The following is a 26,179-nucleotide window of genomic DNA, read 5'->3' as shown; positions in this document are numbered from 1 at the left end:
GTATTACATTCTGTAGATGACAGTCTGCACACACCCAATTTGGAGAAGCAGGCTTGAGTCCAACATGAATGCAAAGAAATGCACTGCAAGAAAAGTTATTTTAGGCACCAAAAAAAGTACAACCAGAAAAAAATATTCATCAATTTAAGTGTACACTATATTTAGAGCAATTTCCCCATCTGCGCTCTCGTCAAAGCCACCAGACTCCACTGACAAAAACAGTAATTTTACATCGCTGAACACAGGAGCTGCTGGTCTACTGCTGCCTGATCAGTTAGTTTGTTTGTGTCATTGTTTGACTCTGGCCAATCTGAACCAACTCTTTAAAATACCAAAGTCACACAATATACAAATAAAATAACTTTTAGAGGCAGAAGTAGACCGAAGATCATTTTGTTGCTGCAAATCACTCTCTGACATTAAGGTGAAGCAGTGAAAATATTGTCAATATAGCGTTTTTAGGTGGGACTTTTTTTAGGTGGCTAAAATATGTTTTGTTGCTGACCCCTCCGCAGCAGTAAATTGCTTAGCTTCCGCGTCTGACTCCAGCAGGCATCTCTACACGATGGACTGTGACACCATACAACCCCACTTCTAAAAATCTGAACTATCCCTTTAAAGCCAGCTTTAAAGCATCAGAAAGTAAACCAGTGCTAAACAAAAGTGTGCAGCATCAACATGTTATATAACATCTGAGTACTGCTCCACATAAAAGTAACCCTGTGCCCCAGTCTGGCGTCATCACCAGCAACACTTTAATTATGTGTGAGACTATATCTCTTCCTACCTGTCAGTCAGGAAGGCACAGATGATATTCTTGGCATCTTTTGAGATCTCAACATCATCAGGGAAGTTGAGGGAGTTTTTGTGGTCCATGATTTTACTGTAGGTACCAACCAGAGAGTCGGCATAGAACGGTGTGTCACCTAACAGAAATTAAGAGTAAGTTAGCGTCAATAAACCGCACTTGAATATTGGAATCAGCAGTTGTTTCTTGTACTGAGATGATTTTAACATAGCATTTAAAGTGCAAGACTAGAAATAAAATCTCTTACTATGCAAATATATCACTTGTTTTGTAAACGTCATTATATGTTCACTGACCAACAAGCATCTCGAAGATGAAGACCCCTACAGACCACCAGTCACACTCTCTCCCATAATACCCGTCTCCTCCCTGGGACTTCAGCACCTCCGGCGAGATGTAGTCTGGAGTCCCAACAGCTGTATCACAGTGCACCATGCCGGTCTGCAACAGAAATCTAGGAATCAATATCCTTTAAAATCTTGACATTATAGCATTTTTGTGGACAACTTTAAAGGGACAGTTTAACCCCAAATCAAAAATACATATTTTTTCTCTTACCTGTAGTGCTAATTATCATTTTAAAGTGTTCTGGTTTGAGCTGCATTGTGTAGGAAATATTGGTCGTACAGATGTCTGCATTCTCTCCTAAATAAAGGAACTAGATGGCACTCGGCTTGTAGTGCTCAAAGCACCAAAAAAATACATCTGAAAAACTCAACAGCAATGTCTCTTTTCCAGAAATCATGACCTGATTACTCAAGATAATCCACAGACCTTGTTATGAGCACTTCCTGTGTAGGAATCATTTTCTTTCTATCAAACTACACCCATCAACCATATCACTGCGCAGAGGGAAGCGTACATCTACTGCTAGCTCACCTAGCACCAGTGAGCTAGCTAATGTCACAGCTCAGCCGAGGAAGGTGCCATTAATGTTTATATCGCAAGCTGTCACAAGCCTGTCGTTCATGAGGAGATGCACGCCTCCTTCTATTTGATGATATGGTAGAAGTTGAAACAAACAAAAAAAAACTACATGAAACTGCTCATGACAATATCTGTGGATTATCTTGAGTAACCGGGTCTTGATTTTTGGAAAGGAACAGTGATGTTGAGTTTTTCAAATGTTTTTTGGCACTTTGAGCACCAAAAGCTGAGTGCCATCTAGTTCCATCATATTGCAGAGAAAGCAGACATCTCCACAGCAGATATCTCCAATACTCGGCAACTCAGACCAATACAATCTCTACTGATAAATAGCGAACTGTCCCTTTAAGTCAATTGCAACATATTAATTTAAATACACCAGTTTATGAGATGTGTCAGAAGAAACTAAAGTTTGCTCTCTGACTGAATAATCCAACGGTCTAAAATCTCAAATGCATCTAAGTTCTAGAAGAGCTGATTTAAGTCCTGAGCAATAATGAACTTGATACAAGTTTGTCATGCTCACGATGAGAATTCAAAAACGTTACAGTACAGCTTTACCATCAAGATGCTTTCAGTCTTTACAGCTTTATCGCCTACACACTGTTAAGTTTACCGGAATTTGTGGGACTAACGAATTGTGATTTATATTGGTGTCTATAAACTGTGGATCACATCTCAACAGCACTGTGTTATCTGCATTTTTTCTTATAGTATCAGTGGTTTCATTGATGGGATTCAACTCACAGAGTCCATCTTCATGCATGTGCCAAAGTCGGCCAGCTTGAGGTGTCCGAGTCTGTCCAGCAGCATGTTGTCGGGCTTGACGTCCCGATGGATGAAGCCCATGGAGTGAATGGCGTCCAGGGCCATCACCACTTCTGCTGTGTAGAACTTGGCCCATTTCTCCGGCACATCGTAGGTGCTGGTGAGGTTGACCAGGTCACCTCCTGGCATGTACTCCATCACCATGTAGAGGTAGTGCTCATCTTGGAAAGCACAGCATAACTGAACGACCCAAACACAAGCTAACATTACTAGAGGTAGCTATACTGGTATAGGTGACACACCAAGAGATGAAAACCAGCACCAATCTGTTTGCCACAGCTGTGTGTATTTCTGTAACACTACTACATTGTCTGAATAACTGAGAATGAAGAATGTCTTGTAAAATGTAACAGTATGCACAAAAAAAAAATTTATACTTTGTTTTAAAAATTTTAAAAAAAGAATAAAAAAAATGGCATTATATAGCATTATCACCAAAGAGGGAACAATGCAGAAACACTTCTAGTAAAAAACTAAGCTGTCTTCTGTCTTTTGAACTTTGAATATAACTGTAAAAGCACTAGTAATAATAATCAGGCGCTGAGCAGTGAACTAAATGTCATACCTGCACAACCCAGGGACTGTTGGCAAAGGCCATGATGTCCCTCTCTTCCCAGAAGAAAGCTGAGTCTGAACGCTTGATCATCTCAAACTTGCTCAGTAGCTTCATGGCGTAGACCTTCTGAGAGGCTTTGTGCCGAACCTGCATGGCAGCGATAACCAGTTAATCACAGTTGAAAGACAGAGCAGAGAATATGAGCTTGAGTCTAAACTTTATTCTCGGGGTGTCTACAGGTATCAGACACTTTAATGCTTTTCACAAGACCTTTTCAAGATATTTGAGGGCCAAATTTTAGACTGATTTTTGGACAAATCATCGTTTTCTTTTTTAAATATTGTAAGTTTTATGTGCAGAGGTAGGTTTTATCTAGGGGCATGGTCATTAGAGTGAGTTGGGTTAATTTACATTTTGCCAGCAGTTAAATGCAAGTCACGTATAAAGTAAGAAGACAGTATTATGTTAAATAGTAGCTTTAGAGATTTGTAACACCAGAAATGTGGTCTTTGACTTATTTTCACAAAAAGAAATGAAAAGATTTAAAAATAAAATTAGATTAAATGTTTTCTGTCAATTAAGACCCCACAAATTCATATTTAGGACTATTTAACGCCTTTAAAGGACCTAAATTTATAAACTTCATTCTGAGAGACCTTTTAAGGACACTGTCACACTAATTTTGAGCCACATTTTGGCCAAATGGTGACTTACAGGTTACACAAAACTGTAAACTGCATATAATCATTGACTGCCTCGAAATATCAGTTAGTTCCATCATAACCGATGTTTCCAGATTATGAGCAGCTTTAGGCTGATTTACAAATGGTATTCACCTCAGAGGCTTTGACTAGAACAACAGTGTTGGAACTGCACTGCAATTATGAGTAGTCTTTCAGAAAACCATGGCAGAGATTATTATAAATACTCACAAGTTGGACTTCACCAAATGCCCCTCGACCAATGACTTTAACTCTGTCAAAGTCTTCAGACTTCATCTGGAGGTCTCGAGTCTGTCCCACAACTTTCTCATCTGAGTAAAGAGAGAAAAAAGATTCCCATGTTGTAAGTTTACTACAACAAAAACTGTTCTCCATCTTCCTGTGTCACATTATCACTGGAACACAAAACTACTTACATCTGTTCAAGAAGGTTTCAATGTTTTTGTTCTTGCGTAGTGCAGGGTAGTCCAAGTCTAAGACCAGGGCGTTTATGGAGTCCTACACAGAGAGACAGAACAATAATCATCAGTCATGAAAAAAACAACACTGATGAAGTAGTTCAGATAAATCAGATCACTGTCGAGCATGTATGTATTGTTGTTATTGTGTGTCCATCTTTCCCATGTCACTGACATGAGATGAGGAATAAAACTATGTGGTGCTAAACTCAGAAGGAAATTTGTACAGATTGTGTGTTATCACGCAGCATTTTAAAAACCCAAGTACCAAGCACAAGTTACAACACATTCTTCGCAAACATGAGTGTGTTGATCATAGAAGGTTACGTCATACTGCAAGTCACTGTGTTGCAACTAAAACACGACAACTACTTAGTGACAAACCAGGAAGTGTTTTGTTTTTTTCTTTCCATTTATAAATTTAATCACAAAACGGGCAGATTTATGTGAAAATTCACACCTTGACTGTCAAATATATACTGTTAGTTTCCAGTCATTTAGGTTAATGTTGGACATAATGCATTAATGACTTTGCAGAATGAACATCTGCTGCCGCCCGAATACAGAGGAAATGTGTCATATCTTACGTAACTTTGACTCTTAATGTTGTGACACGGTAGCAACAGTGCCACTACAAAAAAAGGAAAGACTGTACTTTACAAAACATGAAAAGAAACTAACTGGTGAATACATTCTTTATTTATTTATTTTTCATTTGATAGGACAGCTTAAGTGTGGGAAAGGACACACTCTTAGTAAGTGGGCACTCGCTCTATCAGGTGAGCTATTGGGCGTCCCTGGTGAAAATAATCAACCCAATAAAGGCAGTGGAGTGTGAGTCCCACAGGGCTTTATACAGCAGCAGAGCTGCATTCAAACTTAACATTACTGACCACTGGGTGTATTTCTAAGGAGAGTTTATTTTCTGTATATTTTCTTACCACCGCACAGAACAAAAATGGTTACACATCATTGCTACAGACCTAGCGAGTCTGAATAAAAGTAAAAATAAAATAACAGCTTTGCCACAGCTTTTCATTTAACAGTGATCAGCGTGATGGTTTGGATATGTAAACAGCAACTACATGCAAAGCAAATGGTTTTAAATGAAGGCTTTGTTCCGAGAGAGGAAGAGAGAGAGAGAGAGAGACGCAGGATGATTCATTTCACCATCAGCAGTGACCTACTTGATTCTTTCAATGTCTGTGTTATTTATCTGCCGACAAATGATGACCACACTGTTTCTGTGTCTGTCTACGAGAGATGAGCTCACCTCCGCACAGTTTGACGTCACTGTTTATGAACTGCATTCACCACACTCATCATGGTACTCAAAGTACTCATTGGTACTTTCGACATATTTTGCCTGAACACATAAACTGTGTCTCGTGGATATGACAACCAGCTTACGGAACATGAACAGCAAAATAATGCTTCACACATGAGTAGAGCATTTGTAAGTGGTGACTATAAGTGTTATCACAATAGGAAATTTTTTCTGACTTTGATACAATACCTTGAAAAATATCAATACTCAATATAATTTTCAGTACCACAGGGGAAAATTGACATAGAGTATAGCATTTAATTTTTTTTGTTAAAACATAAATAGAAAAATACTAAAACACAGCAATGACTTTTTGTTTCTTAGTTAGTCGCAAAAAAAAAAGCTAAATTACAGTAAACATTAACAATTAGAGAGTCGGACAGCCCTAGTACCAGAGTATTGATACTGCAGAAGATGAGTATTCAAACTGTTTCAAATATTCAGAATTAATGTGTCAATTAATCAATATTCTTGACAACATGAGTGACTATCATGAAAAACCGCAAAAGTTTAAATTAAGCCTGTAATAAATGGGTTATTTATTGCAAAGGCTGTTTGTTGACTCATTTGTTCACCTCAAGAAATAAAAAGTACTGAAAAACATTCTGGATCACCCTCAAAAATCCAGTATTCTTTGAACTATACCACCCAATCAAGACCGATCCTTAAAGGAAATCCTGATCCATGCAGACTGCACAGGTAACTTTTGCCTGATGTTAATATTTTCATAAGGTTCTCAGATATCACATCATAGTTCCCCAGCACAGAGAAAATATAAATGAACTCATCAATAAATATTGTTAAATGATTGTTGAGTAACTCCAAGCCATGTTGATTGAGGTCCTTGATGAACACAAGAGACTTTAGGATGAAGATAATGTTACACTATTGATGTCAGTTTGCAGGCAGTGATGCTACAGCAGTATGTACTGTAGTACACAAAGTCAGCTTAAAGGAATATTTCATCCACAATATGACCATTTCTAAACTAACAAATGAAGCCATGTTACTCTGAATTTGTGAAGAAAAACTTGTTTCTTGCATTTCTCCACTGAAAACGGTGAACAAATTGTTTTATTGATTGGGGACCACTTAAACATTGGGAAAAACTACATCAAAACGTCAGTTTATGAACTCTCAGACACATTTATCAAGTTGTATGCTCAATACGTCCCAAACACATGCATTTTCACAAAAAAAATCTTCACTATTGGATTCTGGCTTTGAGGAGAGCATGGATAAGTGTCATTTTAATGTTGTATTAAATACCAAGGTTTTAGCGAAAATCTGTTGAGGAAGCATTGAGCATACAACTGGACAAATGAGACTCATGTAATCATGTAACCAACAATATTATTCACTGATGAATTTAGTTGGATTTTTGACTTGTCTGATACACTATTACTACATTTTGGCAGTTTCGGGGCTCCATATCATTTTAAAAATCTAAATCTTTTCAGTGTCTTTATAGGTGGCTTTATTCTCCACTCTGTGAGCAGCGTTGCAGCAGCCTGAACAGGAACAGAAGCTGGCAACTGCAGCAGGTTTGGTCCACTGAACACAAGCTGACTATGTGTAACATTCAGTCATTTTTTAATGGATACAGTTTGACCCAGGGCAATGCAGGGAAACTGTTAAATAAGCAAAAGACAGACTGATGCAAAGCCATAATTGTTACAGTGTGTTACAATGAGGAAGTCATCTATCAACTTTTGTCAGCTACGCATTCCTGAACGGTCAATGAGGAGCTGTTTGAAACACTGGACCAAGCCAAATGTTATAACAGAGAACACAGGAACCCCACTTTGACCCATTGGTCTAACTGGTTTCTTTCAAACATGTCTTGTTCCTTTTTCGTCTTGTTCTTCCATCATTCACATCATCACTGTACTAGACAGGATGGCACAATCTGTTTCATGTTACCCTCGCTCCCTCTGTACTCATTTCTCCTCCACTTTTCTCTTTTGCCCTTTTTCTGCCGCTCTCCCTCCGTCTTATCAGCCTATCCTCCTGCTCTCTCCATCGCTCTCCGCTCGGCTGCAGTCCGTCTGCAGCGAGCTGCACACTCTGTTTCATCATCTCTATTTCACTTCCCCATTAAAGGACTGACCTCACACAAAACTACTATTTAAGGGAAAAAAAATACAAACGCCGGGGGGTGGAGTGGGGTTTGCCGAGTGCGTGTGCACGTACATACACGCACGAGGATCTCCCTACGAGCAATACAGGAAATGATCCACCCCACCCCAAGGCTGACAGATAATTTCACTATGTCATGAAGCCAGTCCCTGTGTGCAAGTCATTTCCTCCAAGGCAGCATTCTATGCTACTGCTGCTCTGCATTCGTCTGCAGCCAAAAATTCAATCTACACATGCATTGCAGTACAGGTATGACCGTGTAAACAATGCATCCAATACATTATCTGTCGTACACCTTGCCAAAATATCTGCAACATTGGAAATCAACACCCGGTCACTTCTTGACACCTGCTCACTGTGTAATGCTCACACATTACATGTTCAAAGATGTCTTCATAGTTGACTGTGGCCTGTTTTAAAGATGGAGCTGCTGTGGTATCTACATTACAGAAAACAATGGTTGTGTCAAGATGTGAAGAAACTAACCAACAGCTGCACAAACCACAGATGATATACATGTCCTATTCTTCTTTATTTTATTGTTAATTTACTTTATCCTTTTTTTTGAGTGTAAGATTTTGTTGTGTGATTTCATATTTCACTGCTAGAAAAATGGCCTTTTCTTAAAAGAAGGCTATGCAGTAGAGAGACACGAATAGTTTGAAATTGTTACTACATGATCACAGAAAACAGAGAGGAAGGAGTGTGGCATTTGCTCTTGCTCAAGAGGTTAAAAAAAAAACCCTTTAACTACTAGAAGGCACTGCACCACAACAGACAAATAAATGCTTCCGCTGGTGGGTGACATAACTTGTACGTTTGGCACAATGGTGGCCTGCTGGTAACAAATGATCTCATATTGCAGTTAAACTGTAAACTAGAACATGTTTCTGAAAACATTTTAGGTGAGAAATAGGCGATGCAGTAAAATAATTTCGATTTCTATTCAGTCAGCACTGTCTAGTTTTATTTGATGTGATTTTGGTCCGAGTTTGAGAGAGAAGCGGATCCTATGCTTGATCTGCTTCCGTACTCTCTGTGTCTGCGGTGGCAGCATGGGTGGCAGACAACACAAAAATGCAAAAGTAATGCCTGTAGCAGCAACCGCCCTGAGAGCCAGCAAAAACGCGCCAGAGACCTAGGCACTGGTTAGATGGAGGGAAGTTTACCACAATGCACTGACACATACAACCCGCACTGTTATGATACAAACCTAAGATAAGCTGGCAAAGTATCCCTTTAAACATGTCACGACATTACTTTTTATAAATAAAATAAGTTAAAATGAAATCTTGGTTTGCTGGTTTACAGTATCTGAAGAGCAGGAGGGCAACTGGTCACTGTGCATTCAGCAGCAATGATATAGCTCAGATATAATTCCCATAATGCTACAGGCCTCAAATAAATCATGCAGTTTCCAACGTTTAATTTCAAACATTTAATCTTCATGTAAGTCTGTGCTTTTATGACAAATGAATGCTGGTGTATTTATTAAGTTATTGATTTATTGCTGTTGTCATTTAAACACTTGGTTTCCTAGCAACTTTCGAGCCAATGCAAACCACAGCAGCCTTAGGTTGCGGGCTGAACTCTGTTAGATGCTGGTGAAAATCAAATATAATCAGTTTGGCAATCTCCAAAAATGAATACTATCATAATCTGCATAGCTGAGCTGCTGATTTCTCAGGAGCAAATAAGTACACCATGAAACCACCACATTTTTCAGGCCTCTTGAAGCAAACAAACTGCCTTTTTTCAGTAGTACAACATGTCTATCGGTCCCTCAGCTCTGCGATCAAAAATGTTGATGGTTTGCAGAGGCAGACAGCCGGACACAGCTGGAAAAGGTCACATGTGGAGCTTATGCACCTGAGGTGCTGTCCACTTTTCCGTCCAAGGCAATGCACGGAAACAATGCAGCAAAAAGAGATCAAGTGACACTGAATAGTTCAGAAGCTTTAAGTGTTTTGTGAGGAAAAGGTCACTGCTTATCACAAACTTCCATTAATAATCAATCATGTACATACTGTTCTGTTACACTGTGCTGTTGGAAGTGATACCATCCCAAAAAGCACAATAAAGCAGCATGGCAGGCAGAGGGGATTCAGTTTTACAAATTTCCAACTTTGGACATGATAAAGTCGACAAACGTTGATTGTCAACAGTTGCCACACGAAATACAAAGTAAACACTCTGTTGCAATACTTGGACTCGCTACAGGCATGTAGAAAACATTCCATATCTACAAACTGGACCTCTTGTTGACATATTATTGCTTTTCTCTGTCAATTCTACATCTCCCCGTTAAACAAGATGAATCAAGTCTGGAGGAAGGATAAATAAATACATGTTGCCCTGGTGATGATGAGAGGCGCCTGTGGGTCTTTATGAGAAAAAAATGTTTTTTTCTTTTGCAAATCAGACTGCATTTTAAACAGAGTTCTTACACACTAAGGCAAGTTAGATTTAAGACTTTTAAATGCCCCATGGAATGAAATTTAGGATTGATTTTGCGATAACCAAAGAAAAATAAACATAAACAGACAACTACTTAGGGTTATGGACAATTTCGCTCTAACTGCCTTGTTTCTATTGTGCCAAGCTTGAATTTTTTTTTTTTTTTTGCATTAAAATACACGAACCCTCGTATGCATTGCCTTGAACCTTGTTTTGCCTTGTGTTGCAGTCATGCCAGGGAATACTGGTTAAACAGACAATTTTTGTGAAATTTGCACTTCCCAATGTCGTCCGGGGTACAGTGACAGCTAACTCCGGGACAGTTGATACTCTGCTGGAACAAAATAAGTGTTGTTGGGTCTATGTGCTATACTGATTTATGTGACGTCAGTCACAAAGAGGCGTTTGATAATTTAGCATTTGATAAAATAGACGATACCAATCATTTTGAGATTTTATGACGCAAAGTCAGAAACAAAATGATTCAAAAAGTCCTACTTTCAATGTCAGGGTTTTCCACAGATTCATTTATTTGTGGCAGGGGGCCATAATTATAACATCCATTGCTATTGAAATATATATTCCGTGCGGTTATTCATTGCACAATACTAGCATATGGTTAGCATTGTGCTCGGTCTAAAAGTTTGCATTCACTCAATCTGCACTCTGCTTCTCCTCTCATCCATTGATCTGATCAGCTCTCACTGAATCAACTAATCAATTTCTCCCCAACCCCACCTCCATCATCTTCAGCTACCGCAACACACAGATTCTATGGGAAACAATGAATGTCTTTGCTTTTTTTTTTTTTAAAGAATGATTTAAGATATTTTTTTATTACCAATTAAGCCCTTTTTTAGAATTACACAGTTTAAAAAACATTTTAAGGATATGCAGGAACATTGTTACAATTGCTTGGCTGGCTTACTACACAAAAAAGGCTGAGAAGCATCAGCTAGGCCTTTCTGTAATATTTTGCTCTTGAAAATTGGTGCATTACCCTTTAAAATGCTTTATTTCACTGCATTAGCAGATATTTCAAGACATCATGATTCACAGAGACCCTGCAGGTCATACATAATAAGCTGTTTAGTGCATTGGAGTACCACAAGAGAAATGGCTGCACACAGCTCTTCCAATTTGCTTCCATTAGAGTTACTGTAAAAAAAATGCCAACAAGACTCTGGAGAACATTTCTCGGCTACTCAGCTGAAGTGGTTATTTATAAATATTAAAAAACTGACAAGTGTCTGGGGAAGTGTAAAGCTGGATCAACAATTTAAACTTTCATGCATCTGACTGATCTGGACCTGTTCCAGACAAAGACATATCCTCCTGTCCTCGTCCACAGTTAAGCTGGCTTCACTTACATCTGCAAGAAAGGCTTTCTTTTTTTTCCTTTTTTTTGGAACAATAGATCTAAATAATTACAAACGATGATGTCAGCTCCTATACTCGGGCTTGATATACAGGACACTTCCCAGTACAACTCACAGTGACAGGCTTACAGTAATGTCTTCCTGAGCTGATAGGAGCATTATCCGTACAGTTAGTCTTATCAGTAGGGTTGTTATGTATCTATTAGATAGCACTTGAGCATTTTATCTCTGCTATACTGTACTCCAGCCAATGGGTTATGGCTGGTTGCTTAGCAACTCCTGCAAAATACAAAGAGTTGAAGCTGCAGAGAAGCAGCAGGCAAGAGTTTTATAAGCACCCTGTTTCAGCACTTTCTATTCTTTTCCATTTTATTTACCCAACCTGCTGTTGACATTATGGAGCTGTCGCTCTCCCTTCGCCTGCCTCCGCTCTTTATCACCCTATAAAAAGCCACGTGGATCCACCAGTCAGGAATGTGATGATGTTTCACCTGAAAGGCGCTAAACACAGAGAGGAGTAACACTACTAACTAGTCAAAGCCTCTAACAAACTGTCCCAGCTCAATATGCAATTATTTCTCTTCAAAAAAAATCCCTCTTCCTCCCCTCATACCCATCTCATCACTAGGCATGTGGAACAGAAAACAAGCAGCACTGCTGCGGCTTTAAAAGGATTGAGCAGAAAGTTAATGTTTTGATTGAATTCCAGCCGTTTTAAAAATAGTTGTGGGGATAAACGGTGGGCCGGGCAGAGTGAGGGGACCGTGCCAGGCATGGCCCGTAAACCCTCCAAGAAAGACACAACGGCAGGAATCCTGCTGAGGCTCACAAATAGCACAGCTAATGTCTCCACAGGGAATAACAAGAGTATGTCTTACTCTAGCATTTGACAGATTTCTGTCCCATGCTCCTGTGCCCTGTGCAGTTTTGGCACCCGTGCTTTATTATAAAGTATACTGAAAAATGTGCCTGGAAAAATACATAGCAAAGAAAGAACTGTATGTACGTAACGTCCTGCTGTGTGTTTGCCTTAAACTCGGCTCTCTAAATGCTCATAATGTTCCACTTACAAAAAAGGAAAAAAGATAAAGGGGGGGGGGTTATGTTTCTAAATACAAACCAACTACATTGTACTCCAACATTTATGTCCTTGTTCTTTTAAATCAATACATATATAAGCCAGGATTTGTGTGAAATATCAACTGTAACAATTGTTTTCATCACTGATTAACCTAGAGGTTCTCTATTTAAGAGTCAGAAACCCCAGAAGGGGTGCCAAGATATATCTGAGGAGTAAGAAAGAAAACAAAAAAATCTCAAAATTTTATTTTTTAGTTGCAAAATAATGAATACTTTCACCTCATTTAGCCTCTGAAAAAAATCCATTAAAGGAGACAACGTGAAAAAGAAAAATTTGCAGTTTTTTTCTTTATTCTTGAGGTGCTCATGATTCATGTTGATACTAAGGCCATAACCCCTGGTAAAGGGTCACAGGTAGACATTGCCTTGTTTCAAGAGGTAAGGAGCCAGGTGATCATCTTCTAAATGAATCTATAAAGTGTTAGCAGCTAGCAAAAATTGCCAATCACAAGTTCCCAAAGCTCAGGATAAGGTCTTAAAATGTCTTCTTTTTTCTGATTATCAGTCCAAACAGAAAGAGACAGTTCACTATCATACAAGCCGAAACACAATGTCTGTCCACAACAATTTGTGTGTAGAAAACCGCACTGCGTCACTTACTTAGGACAAATGAAACGGCACTGAGCAGACATGGCCTCAATTGGTTCATTTTGTTTTTCAACTAAAAAAAAGAACTGAAACCGTAATGACAAAGCCACCAGACTCTAGTGACAAAAACAATCGTTTTAGAGCACAGAAGCTGCTGGCCTACTGCTGCCTTCATCAGTTAGGGTGTAAGATAAAATGATGAAATTATTCCAAATATAGCGCATGTTTGAAGTAATACTGATTTGTTATTGGTGGGTCTTTGTAGGTGACTGAAATAAGTTTTTCTGCAGCCCCTGTCCACAGCAGTACATGGCTTAGCTTCCATGCTGGTAGATTTGGGTTTATAAAAGATGATGGCAAAGCAAGAAAGTACATAAAATAAGCACAGCAGAAACGTCAGATAAAAAAGACCAACTTTAAAAGTTACAGCTATGGCTGACATAAACACAGTCTACCCAATTGAAATCAAAAACCGGTTATCTACATGGAAGTGTTAGTGCAACATCGCTGTGGTTTGTAGGGCTGCTCCCCAAAAATCGGGGATTCGAATTATCAGTCGGAGACCCCTCAGTTGACTGAGATTGCTTCAAGTCAAGAACTTTTGGTTTGTTGCGGTAGTCAGTGTGCTGTGCAGCAAACTTTAGAGACATTTTGGTCCCCAGATTTTGCTGTAGAGTGAGTGCTCTTGACTGTCAAATTACTCTTTGGTAGAGGCTGCAGCAGACATAATACGGCAGCACAGAGGAAGAAGAGATTGCACTGTATGACTGTGAGATAACACCATCCTCTCTCGTCTGATTAGAAGATGTGAATTTTCTGCACACAGCAAGTTACTACAACACAGTCTCTGGCTTTTGTTTAATACCTGCAAAAAATGTTGTTGAACATCCCACTGAACTCATTTAAACTTTAAAACTTGATATGGAAAAACAACCTGAAATGTCATATATTCATATTGAATAGCCACATCTGATTCAACTGAAATAATGTAGTGTACAGCCCTGTGGATTTGGTCCATAAGGGTAAATAAAAATGAAATATTCATATTTGAGAAGCAGGAAACACTTTAATTAGTTTATTTTTTGTGACATAATTCCTTATCTAATGCAGCAAATGACTTCAGTTTCCCTGCCTTTGAATGAATAGAGTGGACCAATTTGCCATTAAAAGCCAGTAACATTATTATGACGTTATTAGGCTGGGTTTCAATTGAGGGTTTCAGTTTCAGCCCTCTGGCATGAACATGGTTAAATTTGTGTATAAATATTTTGAGTATCAGCACAAACTATTTGAAATATAACTGCCAGCTTCAACACTGAAACACCACCAGACTAATACCACACACATTCAAACACTCATGTTTGGGTTTGTTAAAGGAAATACAAGCTGCACGAAATCACCGGGAATCCACGGCCGTTTGCTCATGTGTCGTATTGTTCTATCGTTGCTGCTGGTTTCACACAATGCACCTTGTGTGTTGCTAAGATCAAGTGAATAACGTGTTTGTGAAAATGAAAGCAAATGTGTGTCCATGAATATCCAAGCCTGTGCATATGTATGCGTGAGAGAAAGTGCGTGTATGTGTGTGGGAGGCAGTGTTTCAGCAGCGCGTTGTGATGGAATGATAACGCTGTGGCCAGATGGATGGGTTATGTATTGTGCGTGGGAGACTCCTGTTCTCTTCTCCTCTCTGCACACTCACACCCTCATTTAAAACTAAAAATACACCAAGACTCAGGTAACAAACTCCTTAACATTCACACAACTGGATGAAGATTTTGCACAAGCCGACAACAGAATTTAACAACAAGAGGTGTGCACTGCGTGTGTGCTTTGCATAACTCGGTTCACTTGTCATTTTGATCAGTGTGGAAACTGAAGTTCTTCAAAAGTCTAAATCTTCTATCAGAGCTGCGATATCCAAAAGTATGCACAAAGATTAGACTGAGTGCTGTTTGATTTATTTATATTCACAAGCTGCGTCGTTTCTGAATGCACCGTTGTGTGCACGACCACAATATCTCAGCCACGGTCTTTATGTCTAGACAAGAAGATCCAGCAGATTATGACAAATCTCAGGGTGTATGCATTTCCTTTCACATGAGAAGCATTCAACTGTAAACACATCAAGACATCCCATTCCAGCTCTGCATCAAGTCCAAATGTCAGATTATGAGAATAGATGAGATTTACAGCAGTTTATCACAAAACCAGATGGGGAATTCAGCTGTAGCATAGTCGCAGTATTAATAACACTTTGAATAGATGGAATATTTGATTTTTTTCTGGACATACAGCATAGCCATTCACTTCTTCCTCATTTTCTGAATTCCTCCTCACATCCCTGTAAGGTGGATCTTGGACCTTCTCACATCTTGTTCTATTTGTCCGAAGTATTATATAATATGCTGTTAAGTATGTGTATATTTATCTATGTGCCTCTGTGAGCTGGACTTTGATTTTTGCTCAGTTTGTAATGAATGTTTTACAGAAGGCTGGGGAAAGCCTTTTACCCTGTAAAAGCAAAATGCTCAAGATCTATCAGTAACTTTACTTTTTTGTTTCAAATACATTGCTTTTAAAGTCATTTGACATAATGTTCATGCCAGTCAGAAATAAATTTTAGGTAAACAGTAAACAGCAGCCGTCTGATGTAGCACAGCAGCTGGGAGATCAACAACAATCCAGCCCATTTAACTTAAGTATAGCTATTTTCCCACAGATTTTGTTTTTAAAATGTGACTCTCCATCAGAAAAATGTGGGAATAGTGATGTTAAGAGATGATTTTGGGGCCCAAAAAATTAACATCAACACTAACAGAAAAGTACTAACATTAAAATGTAACATACAACATCTTGAGCAAAGGTCAAACCAGAGCACAACATTTTAGAAAGACCTCTTACTAACTCAGTATGATGTTGCTAATAAATAAAGACATGTTGTGGTTTTACAAGGAATGACACATCAGACAGTTTCTAGGTCAGACGCAGTAACTTCCTGAAGTCTTGCATGGAAACCATAAAAGAAGGATCATTACATCACTGTGTAGCGTGTGAACGCACACTGGTGCCAGGGATGAAAACTCGTTTTGTCCTGACAGCAGGTAGGTCTGTGCTTGTGTGTGATTATCAACGACTAACCATCACACTGTCAATGACATTTAATAATACTTTAGAAATCTGGACTTTATCACTCAGTGGTACTTTCTTTTTTGTTTGTCGGTGAACTAAGTTAGCATTGTAACTTTGTTTAGCTAGCGGTATTTTAAGTCACTTTTAAAAGGTCGAGAAAATAGCGCTATTGGCCAGTGTGACTGCTACTCCAATAACTGAAATTTGAACTGGAGATTGTGCTCGCTCTTTGTATTGTGTGATCGTTATATTTGTTTGTCTGTATTTATTGTTGTATCTTTGTTTTAAGCTGCCCTCTTGGCCAGGTCACTCTTGGAAAAGAGATTTTAAATCTCAAATAGTCTTTTACCTGGTTAAATAAAGGATATATATATTAGCAAGTAATGTCTATGTTGAGGCATCCTGTGTTAATTTAGAGATAAAACTAGGGATGCACCTGGTTAACACTGCTATCAGCCGATATTTGCCTTGTTGGCTGTCATCGGCCTATTAGATGACACTGACCGATGGGAAGGGCTGATGTTTTGCTTTGCGCAGGCTAAAAAGCAGGGCTCAACAATGGCAGCCAATAACTTGAATTAATGAGCAGGTACAAGGAGAATACAATGACTGTTTGACAAATAGGCGATGTGATCTCACTGTTGTGTGACAGATTAGCTAGTTTTATCCGGCGTCCCGTCAACAATAGAAAACATGTTTGAAACAAACAGATGTTCTCCAGGAAGACTTTAGGATGAACAGATGCAGTAAACTCACGATGATCATGTCAGAGGAGGCACTCACGCTGCCCTGAAAATGCTACATCCACTACAATCCACTAACGATCCATGTTAAAATCAGCTACTTTCCTTATCATTACAGTGAGGTTGACAGGCAACCAGTAGAGACTCCATGAAGCCATATGGCCAAATAATATTCACACATAACCCTAAACAAAACACTTTGTCTTTTGTATGGATTTAAAAAAAAACGATTTATAACTAGGGATGCACGATATTGGATTTTTTTTTGCCATTATCTGATTTTCCATAATACAACAACTCATACCGCCAATAAATGATATGGAAAATAATGCATCTTTCTTTCCCAAATCCTCTGACCAAATTTACCTCTTTATTTGTACGCCTTTGACCCTATTTATCGTTATTTTCATGTACTTTATTTACATATCTGTTTTATCATCTGTTTAGTTTTTGTTATTTATATTCTTCATACATACTTGTATCAAACTTAATATCATACTTGTATATATTTCAGATATGTTGTTTTGTTACCTGTGCTACATCATTTATCTGATGTTTTTTACATGATTACTTTGTCGCTATTAAAACAAAAAAGTTGGTTTGTCATATCTGCACAAATGAGCATGTTTTTAACTTCCAGAATTTGAAACATATAACAGACTGGGATAAAGGCCTAGAAGAAGCCTTGAGGGGGGTGTATTTGTTTTGTTTTGTTGTGTACATGTTATCTGTTAAAATCAATAAAAAGAATATTTTTTGAAAAATGAGCATTTTGGCTGATTCCAATATTTCATTTTAAAGGCAATATCGGCTGATACGATGATGTACCTATATTATCACGCATTCCTATATATAACATTTTAAATTAGTGAGCATTAGAGGGGCTGACAGGTAGATTTTGTTACCTTCAGACAGAGCCACACAGAGCCCCCCCCCCCATTTCCAGTCTTTGTGCTAAACTAAGCTAACAGGCTGCTAGTAGATATGTATATATTGAGAGTGGTATCAAGCTTTCCATTAAACTCCTGGCATGAAAGCAAATTTTCAAAAATGTCAAACTACAACTTTTAAATTACTTTGTACAGAGGAGTATGTATTGGAAGTTCAAATTAAAGCCCTGACACAAAACGAATCATAGATATATGTAGAAAAACATCTAATGGACCATCTATAGCTTTAATAAACAGGGAAAACCCCGGTAAAGTTACTTAGTTGTGATCACTAACGAAGACCAGATGATACATAGCTGAACTGAAGTGTGACATTTTAAGACTGCTGAGGGCTTGCACACCCGGAAGACACTGGGTCTTCTTCACTGGAGTGGAGCAAAAACCAAAAAAAGACTGCAGAGAGAGGCCCGGCTGTCTCACCAAGAGGAGGTGTGGAGCAGAGAGACTGGCTTGTTTTGCAGGAAAAAAAAATTGGCCGGGGCCACCGTCCCCAGTGCCTTATAAGGCAGTGTTTCTATCCAGCTAGCACATTGAAGCCGGGACTGCTGCTGCTGCTTGCCTGAGAGCAACTCAACTGCACACCAGAGACAGAGCCAACACTCAGGTTGACTATCACTGTAAAGGACAGAGAAAAAGACACACAGGGGTTTTCCCCACATCCCGAAAAAAAGCTACAAAGTAAAGAAAAAAGTGTGGGCAAAGAAATGGAAAAGCGCAGAGGTAAAAAAGAAGGGAGACAGGAGATGCTGGATGAGAAGAAGGGTGATGAAAAAATAGGTGGGAAATGAACAAACTGAGGCTATGTGTGAAAATAAAAACTGGAGTGATTAATCAACATTATGCGCAAAACAAGAGCATTATGATGTTAAATGACTGCCTCACAGAGATGATCTGGAAGATTTCAGACATGCTCTTAGCTATCCATATCTCGTATCGTTCACACTTAAGTGCTGGGCACTAAGTTATCAGGCGGTACCAGGTCTGCAGCTGTATCAAAGGGCTTTGGACTGGAGCTACAGTTAAAATACCTGCAGTGTGTTTAACAAGCCTGAGAGGAGGGGCAGAGCTGCAGGCTGAGAGCGAAGCAGAGCCAGAGAAAAAGAGATAAGGCTGAAAAGTGAAAGGGGAAAGTGCAGTCATTCGCAGGGACTTTGAGTCCCATATATAGCTGCCAACTATTTACTCAGTGAGGTCATTTCCTTCAGGACAGCAGAAAGGCAACTTATGTGACTTGCAATCAAGTTTTTTTTCTTTATCTCAAGAAATGCCCTTTCTTTTGCTTGCCCTTTAGTCCAACACTTCAGTCAGCAGTGGTTTGCTGCCAAATAATGATCACCACAGTTTGCACAAGGGGAAGGTTGCTGAGACTTCAGGTTACATTTAATCCAATGCTGATAGAGGCATTACAGCGATTTACAGTTTATACCACAACAGTGCATGGTGCCAGTAACCCTTTGAACCCTGAGCACAGAGATTTGATTTCTTTCAAAAACAATAGTTAAAAAGGCAATGAGCAACTTGGTTAAAAAACAAAGGAAAAAGCTACACAAATTGCTAGAAATGAGTAGATTTAGAAAATTATTTCTATAAAAGCTAGGGGGAAATGACTAGGGGAAAAAAAGCCAGGAAAGAAATGTATTTTTAATGATATTTTTCAAATTGTGTCACAGAATTACTATATTTTTTATAGTATTTTTTTCCAGGACATTTCCTTGTTTTTTTTTTTTTAGTTTTTTAAAATTTATTTTTCTTCTGTTTGTTTTGTTTTTTAATTAATAATTTTACAGGTAATTTTCTTGTATTTTTTTATAATTTCTTGCTAATCTTTGGGTTATGCCTTCAGTCATTGCTCAGTGCCTTCTTTCCATGTTTTCGAAAGAAATCAAGACAATTTGCTTAAATTTCAAAGGATTTAAGCACTATTCATGTGATTTTTGCTTAGTATTTGGTTCTTTTTGGTGGCAGGTGTGACTTGAGAGTCCAGTACAGATGACAAAACGGTTTACAGAGGAATCTCTGCTGCCTTATTGGGATATTAGTGTACAATACTGTGTGTCCCGGCATATAAAGGGTCAGATTTCTTTACAGGAAGGTCACCGAGTTTACTTGACAGATGCTGCGGATTCCTCACTGTCAGCTTTCCGTATCCTCAGGGTACTCAGCCCACGGCTCCCTGGCAAGTCCTTAATACATCTAATTTCAAGTCAACTAAAAAGCAGATTTAATTATTGAGTTTCTTTCACAAAGCTGTAATTTAGGGGAGTCAACAAAGCGGCTTCTTCGGATGCTTTTTTCTTTTGCTGTTGCTATGCCACAATAGCAGGGGATGTGTGATTCATTGTTTACTGAATATGAGCCTGTGAGCAATTATTACGGCACTTAGAGTATTCATGTTTTTATCCCACCTGCAAAAAAGGACATTTCTGAGCCCTTAGTGTTTGTGTTTGTGCATGAGTCTTCGTTTGAATCCCACCGTGAGCACCAAAACTTCTTGATCCCTGCGACAGCTCCAAGGCTGCTAAAAATGGAAAACTGCAGCCTGCTCTCTCCTACGCATGCTTCCCACTCAACTTTTGTCTCAAACACTCAACACCTCTATCTCTCCGGCTCGCGTGCAGGAAGTAAACACCACCAGTGTTCATGCAAGTATTCTGCTCAATGTTTTAAGGGAAGAGGGAACACACCAGGAGTGGTTCAAGTAGTGTGGAAGGGGGGACAGGGGTGGGGGTGTACAGAGGGCCCCAAACTGGATGGGGCCCGTTTAAAGGGGTGAGGTGATGCTTTTTAAGATAGGCCCGACAGTGTGTTTGCCCTCTGTCAGGTCCAGTTAGGGGGCCCAGAAATTTAAACACCAACACTAAAACGGATGTCACTCCACAGTTATCGCAGGTGCTGTGGTGACACAGAGCTGGCTCTGAAATAAAGTCGTGAGTCTGAAAAAAATGTCCTCATGTTCATAAATTAGTATTATTACACAGTGACATCAGGCACAAGAACTAACATCTATGACTCCAATTTTCTCTGCTCCGAGCAATCAAACCTCTTTCACTCAAGCTGAGATTGTTCCTGTGGACTATAAAAACACACCAGATTTTATTCTATTTTTTCTTTCCTATTTCAGCCTAATGTCATGATGTATATTGGTATAATGTATTTTTCCACTGCTTTATGCAACTTTAGGTCATTACAAAACTTGCCAAAAGCATCTATCAAGAGGTACACCCCTTATACTTTTCCACCAGAACCACTTTAGAGCACCGCAATTTAAGACTTGTCTCCATTGCAAAGTATCTTTTGCCAAAAAATCAAACTTTACTCTCCAAAAGAAAGCACTAACTTTTGCAGTTTGCAGAATGAAGAATTTCCCTTTGTATCAGTATGACATGATCAGATCATATCAGTAGAGGGAATTCTAAATCCTGATAACCTATTGTATAATGCAAAAAATCCATGAGCGGTACTGGTCTATCCATAGCTTGATAATTGCACTAGGGCTGCAATTATTTTCAATTATTTGTCAAGTAATCTGCAATTTTATTTTCTCAATAAATTGATGAATTGTTTGGTCTATGAAATATCACAAAATGGTTAAAAAATGTAGTAACTGTTTCCCGAAACCCAAGATGACATCCAGATATTCAGTGTACTGTCTAAAGAGGAGTAAAAAATACCCAAACCAAGTAACTGATTTTTAAATCAGTAGACAATTAATTGGTCAAAAATTTCAGTTCTCAATCATGACAAATGCTGTATAAACCAATGCGATTCAGTCTTACAAGTGCAAACACGAGGGCACGAGTTTGCTGCTCAACAACTAAAAAATCAATGATAAATCTCACAACTTCTGACCACGTCAACTCAGAGCAAACTGATGGAAATGTACCAGCTCACTTCCCAGAAATATATGTGGGAAGCAAAACAGAATCATATTAGAGTGGAATCAGTATAATTCACATGAAGCGTGCAGATTGTAATTACTCTGCACTTACATGGGCTTTAGTGTTACAGTTTGAGATGAATAAAAGGGCAATTTACTGAGCTGACAGTTCAGGGCTTGCAGTGACAATGTTTAGTTTTGCAAATATGTATGAATTTAGGGGAATTCTGGTTGAGCATTTTCCTGTTATCAATTCATTATGCCAAAGATAGCCAGTCCTGTATTTTTGTTTTTTTGAATACATTGCATATCTGTAGCCTGATTTGTATCACACTGGTTTTCAGACAACCCTCTGACCAGAAAGTGGTATATAAATACAAACATTTTAAGATTCATGAGTTTTGTCTTCGGGACTGTTCATAATTTCTAAGATCGGAGGAGGTGGTGTAAACAGGGGAGGCACTTCACATCATTTTTTTAAGCGCTGGGGAGGGAATAGAGTTTTCTGATTTGGCTTAATTCAACTTTAAATGGTTGTGCTTTGTATTCATTTTAAATATCCACAGAGCCCCAAATCCTTTACGCAGGTTTGAAATAAAGCTTGACCGATATATCAGTCAAATGATTTTAAGGGCTGATATATCTGTATCAGTTTATATGCATTCCAAAACACATGATATTAAAAGTTTAAAGAAGACATAATGCAATCCAATGAAATTCACTCTTTCAGTGCATTGATGTCATTTTTTACAATAAAGCTTATTGTTAAGCTGTAAAATATCCTGAATTAATCACAAGTATTTGATAACCTTATCTGGGGGATAATTGCATATATATAGGCTATAACATTAGCCAGTATGTCAATTTTGGAATTTGTTACTCCCCTATATCAGTATTGGACCCCAAAAAAACAGTATGAGTCTGGCTCTAGTTTGAAAGGCACGTTTTCTTTAAAAAATCACCCAAATCACGGCATTTATCGCAGCTAGAAACTCTGAATTATGGTTATTTATGGTGGAAGGAGGGTCATGCATTTTCCCACATCACTCAGGGAGGCTCATCAAAAATATTTGTAGCTCTGGGGAGGATCATGATTTTTATTTTATTTTTTTAAAGTTGCACCACAGCCACCCCTACTGTGGTAAATAAGTTACAGTAGTCAAAAGTTTAAAAAAATAAATAAATAAAAATACTGGGCCAACATCTTTGTGATCACCTATCAGTGAGACCAAAATAGCTCTGTAGATCTTGTGGGTAGTGGGACAATCCCAGTCTGGAGAACCCAAAATGTTACTCAGGAGGGAGTTTTAGCCGGAAATATTAGTCTCCATAAACACACGGAGAGAGACATTCTCCATGAGTTAATCCTAATCTGCAGACACGCTTCACAGAGTCCCAAACTGCCCTGTCTGCACTCAGTCTTAACTATTAATCAGGCCTACAGTATGTCCACCATGAGGCTCTTATTTTGGCAGCTTTTTCTAAATAGAAAATAGTATAATGACATTTGATTTCAGGACAGAAAATGAACTGTGTAACAAATGGTTGCGATAAGAAAAAATAATAAAGAATAGTCCTATAGAGCATCACAGTCTGCCTGATGTAAAAACAATGCTTAAAGCAGCAGGTTACTTTTTGACAATGAAATGAATAACTGGGGAGATATTTGTCAATAGCATAACGTTACCCAAGTGTGTGTGCATACGTGTCTAACGTTTCAGCGAACAGACAACATGGCATCATTAATAATCTATGAGGTGTATCCCACTTGACTCACCAGCAAACTTTCCAGGTTTATGGCAGATCTGGGCTCTCTGATCATGTCCTCCAGCTTCTTCAGCCGGGTTTCCATCCTCCTCTCCGCGCCCAAAGACATGGCTGCAGCGTCGGCGGTCAAAAAAAGTTGAGCAAAATATGAAGAGCTTTCCCAAACTGTTTGAGTTTACATGTGAAACCTCTTTGTTCCTGGCTAATGGCCGTGGGCCTAGCGGAGCAGCCTTGGGCACTCAGCCCACCCAAATCGCCTCCAACAGGAATAGTGTGCACAATGAAGAGAAAATATCCCCAAAAAGCTGAGATGTCCCCAAAAACTTGCCAAGTAAGCGCAGTAAGCTAGCCGTTTGAGCTAATTCAGATAACGTCACGCTTGAATTATCACCTCCCGTTAAGTGAAAGATGCATTTTTACAACTCGGCGATAAAAGTTTGAATGTGGAGATACCAGCAACAGGCAGCAGGGCGTTTTCTTTGCCCCCCTCTCCTCCCCTTCCCTTTGGTTTTTGGCCGCTTGGAAATGCTTTGGACTCGCCTTTAGGAGAAAATTCCGCTTCCTTTCACCCCATTCAATGATGTTTGGAGCCCGTTAGTGTTGTAGTTTATCCTCAGTGCTGCCACAAGTCATCCGAGGGGGTGATAATGTCTGCTCTCCCGCGCTGAATTTTTAATAAGCACACACTCTCTTCCTGGATTTCTTCTCGCATTTTCGCATGTGTCTTCCTCGGCTTTTCCTTCTTATTGGCTTTATTGCCCCAAAATAAGTAGTTTGACTCGTTGGGAAAAGTCCTCCGGCGGTTGAATTTTTCGCCGTACACTCACATCTACACACCAACACACACTGACTGAGTCTGGAGTCTCTCTCCTCCCCCTGACATCAACACATGGAGGACTCAGTTACCCAGAAGCCGCCTGGCCTCTCCTCCTGCACCCCTACCTCTACTTGTTTATATATTCAACTATAAACAAAATTAAAACCAGCTTATTACTGAACAAATACTAAGATGGTAAGGGACTGTACTTTATTTATCAGAGGAGGAGGATGGCTCGGGTGTGACTTTGCTTTTCTCTTTTTTAATATATATTTACCTTCTTCAAAGCAACACATATTTTTATTAATTGGGAGATATTCATAAGCCTACCTCCACTATAAATGACCATATAGGCTATTTTCTTTTTATCTTATAACCTGTTGTCGGTGTTGAAGCCAATGAAATTATCAAACATTACAGGAGTGAAAAAGTGTACACAACAATGACAATATCAGATTAGATTATTAGATTTTAAAACCTCTGATTTTATTTTTTAAACATTTTAAGTTTAAATCCTGAAATTGAAAATAGCCTTGTTTTTTTTTGTTTTGTTTGTTTTTTGTTTGTTTTTTTTTAATATTATCATGCATTTATAAATTTAATGTTTGTCTTTTGTTTTGTTTTTTAAATCTGGTCTAGTTGGTGCAAAAAGTTTATTTTTTGGCAAAATTTTAAATGAGACATGTAAAATTAAGGGATTTTTGAGACAAAAAAGACCAAACAACCACAAAGAGACACAAAAGACTCAAAAAGACAAAATGACAACACGAAAACAGACTAATGAACTATAAAGTGTGTCTTGCACCACAGAGGTGGGTGAGGGTGCATTTTGTATATATCTGCCCAGGAGCTCACTGTCTGATAATCCGCCCAGGATCACATGCACCCTCAGAGGTCTCTGACATAATTACAAATAGTTGATTTCACCAGAATTAATTAAGCAAAAATAAGCAGAATTGAAATTATTTTAGCGATCTCAGTAACAAAAGGTATGAGACTAATATTGAAGAGCTGAGCAAAGTTTTTTCCTTGACTAATAACTGTTTTCAATGATTGAATAATTACGAAGTGCGGAAGTTTGGTGGTGTTGCACTCAGAAAATGGGATGTATTCTGTTTCATTCAGCAGAGGGAGCAGTTGGACCATAGATGCATCCTTTCACCTTGCTCCAATTTAATGGTTGTTTTATTATATTAAATTTTGGCATATGAAGCTGATGTGCGCTCGTTTTTTTCCTGGGAAAAATCCTGAATCACCAACAGAAAGTGCATTTTACATTTTCTTTATTTGGAACAGTTAATTAAATGATGAGCAGCAGGCAGAGTAGCGGAACAAAAACATGAGCGCCACCTACAGAAATACAAAGTAATAAACAGAAAATCCAGCAGGTGGGTAGAGGTGATATCTGGGAAATGTAGTGTTAAACTACACAGTGAGGAAGTGCGTGAGACTCAAACAAACTGCAATTTTGCAGCATAATAGACTACCACATTGAACTCATTTAGTGAGTCTGATTTAAATATGACTCTCATTATATAAGGGTACTAATTAATTCCAATCTAAC

At 38.7% G+C, this 26,179-nt stretch overlaps 1 protein-coding gene across 6 annotated transcripts in view; it reads right to left on the bottom strand.

Moving 5' to 3' along the window:
* The window catches only part of rock2a (rho-associated, coiled-coil containing protein kinase 2a), a 47,188-nt gene extending 22,511 nt beyond the window's left edge, over positions 1-24,677 (bottom strand). For 5 of the 6 annotated variants that reach the window (XR_015778599.1, XR_015778600.1, XM_088087145.1 and 2 more), the window contains exons 1-7: positions 23,809-24,677; positions 4,258-4,339; positions 4,052-4,152; positions 3,129-3,266; positions 2,483-2,743; positions 1,105-1,249; positions 788-926 (exon numbers count right to left, since the gene is read on the bottom strand). Coding sequence is in view for 4 of the 6 variants with exons in the window: in XM_088087145.1 (XP_087943271.1) it covers positions 788-926; positions 1,105-1,249; positions 2,483-2,743; positions 3,129-3,266; positions 4,052-4,152; positions 4,258-4,339; positions 23,809-23,907 (965 nt within the window). In the remaining 2 variants the exon portion in view is untranslated. The remainder of the gene's footprint in view (positions 1-787; positions 927-1,104; positions 1,250-2,482; positions 2,744-3,128; positions 3,267-4,051; positions 4,153-4,257; positions 4,340-23,808) is intronic. The other variant, XM_042501398.2, reaches the window with a different exon arrangement.
* Positions 24,678-26,179: the final 1,502 nt, after the last annotated feature.

The sequence above is a fragment of the Plectropomus leopardus genome, chromosome 14, assembly GCF_026936395.1.
Source record: "Plectropomus leopardus strain MGB_pleo_1.0 chromosome 14, ASM2693639v1, whole genome shotgun sequence".
In the NCBI taxonomy this organism is placed as follows: domain Eukaryota; kingdom Metazoa; phylum Chordata; class Actinopteri; order Perciformes; family Serranidae; genus Plectropomus; species Plectropomus leopardus.
The sequence above is the reverse complement of the archived record's forward strand: the minus strand, read 5'-3'. Positions and strand labels throughout refer to the sequence as shown.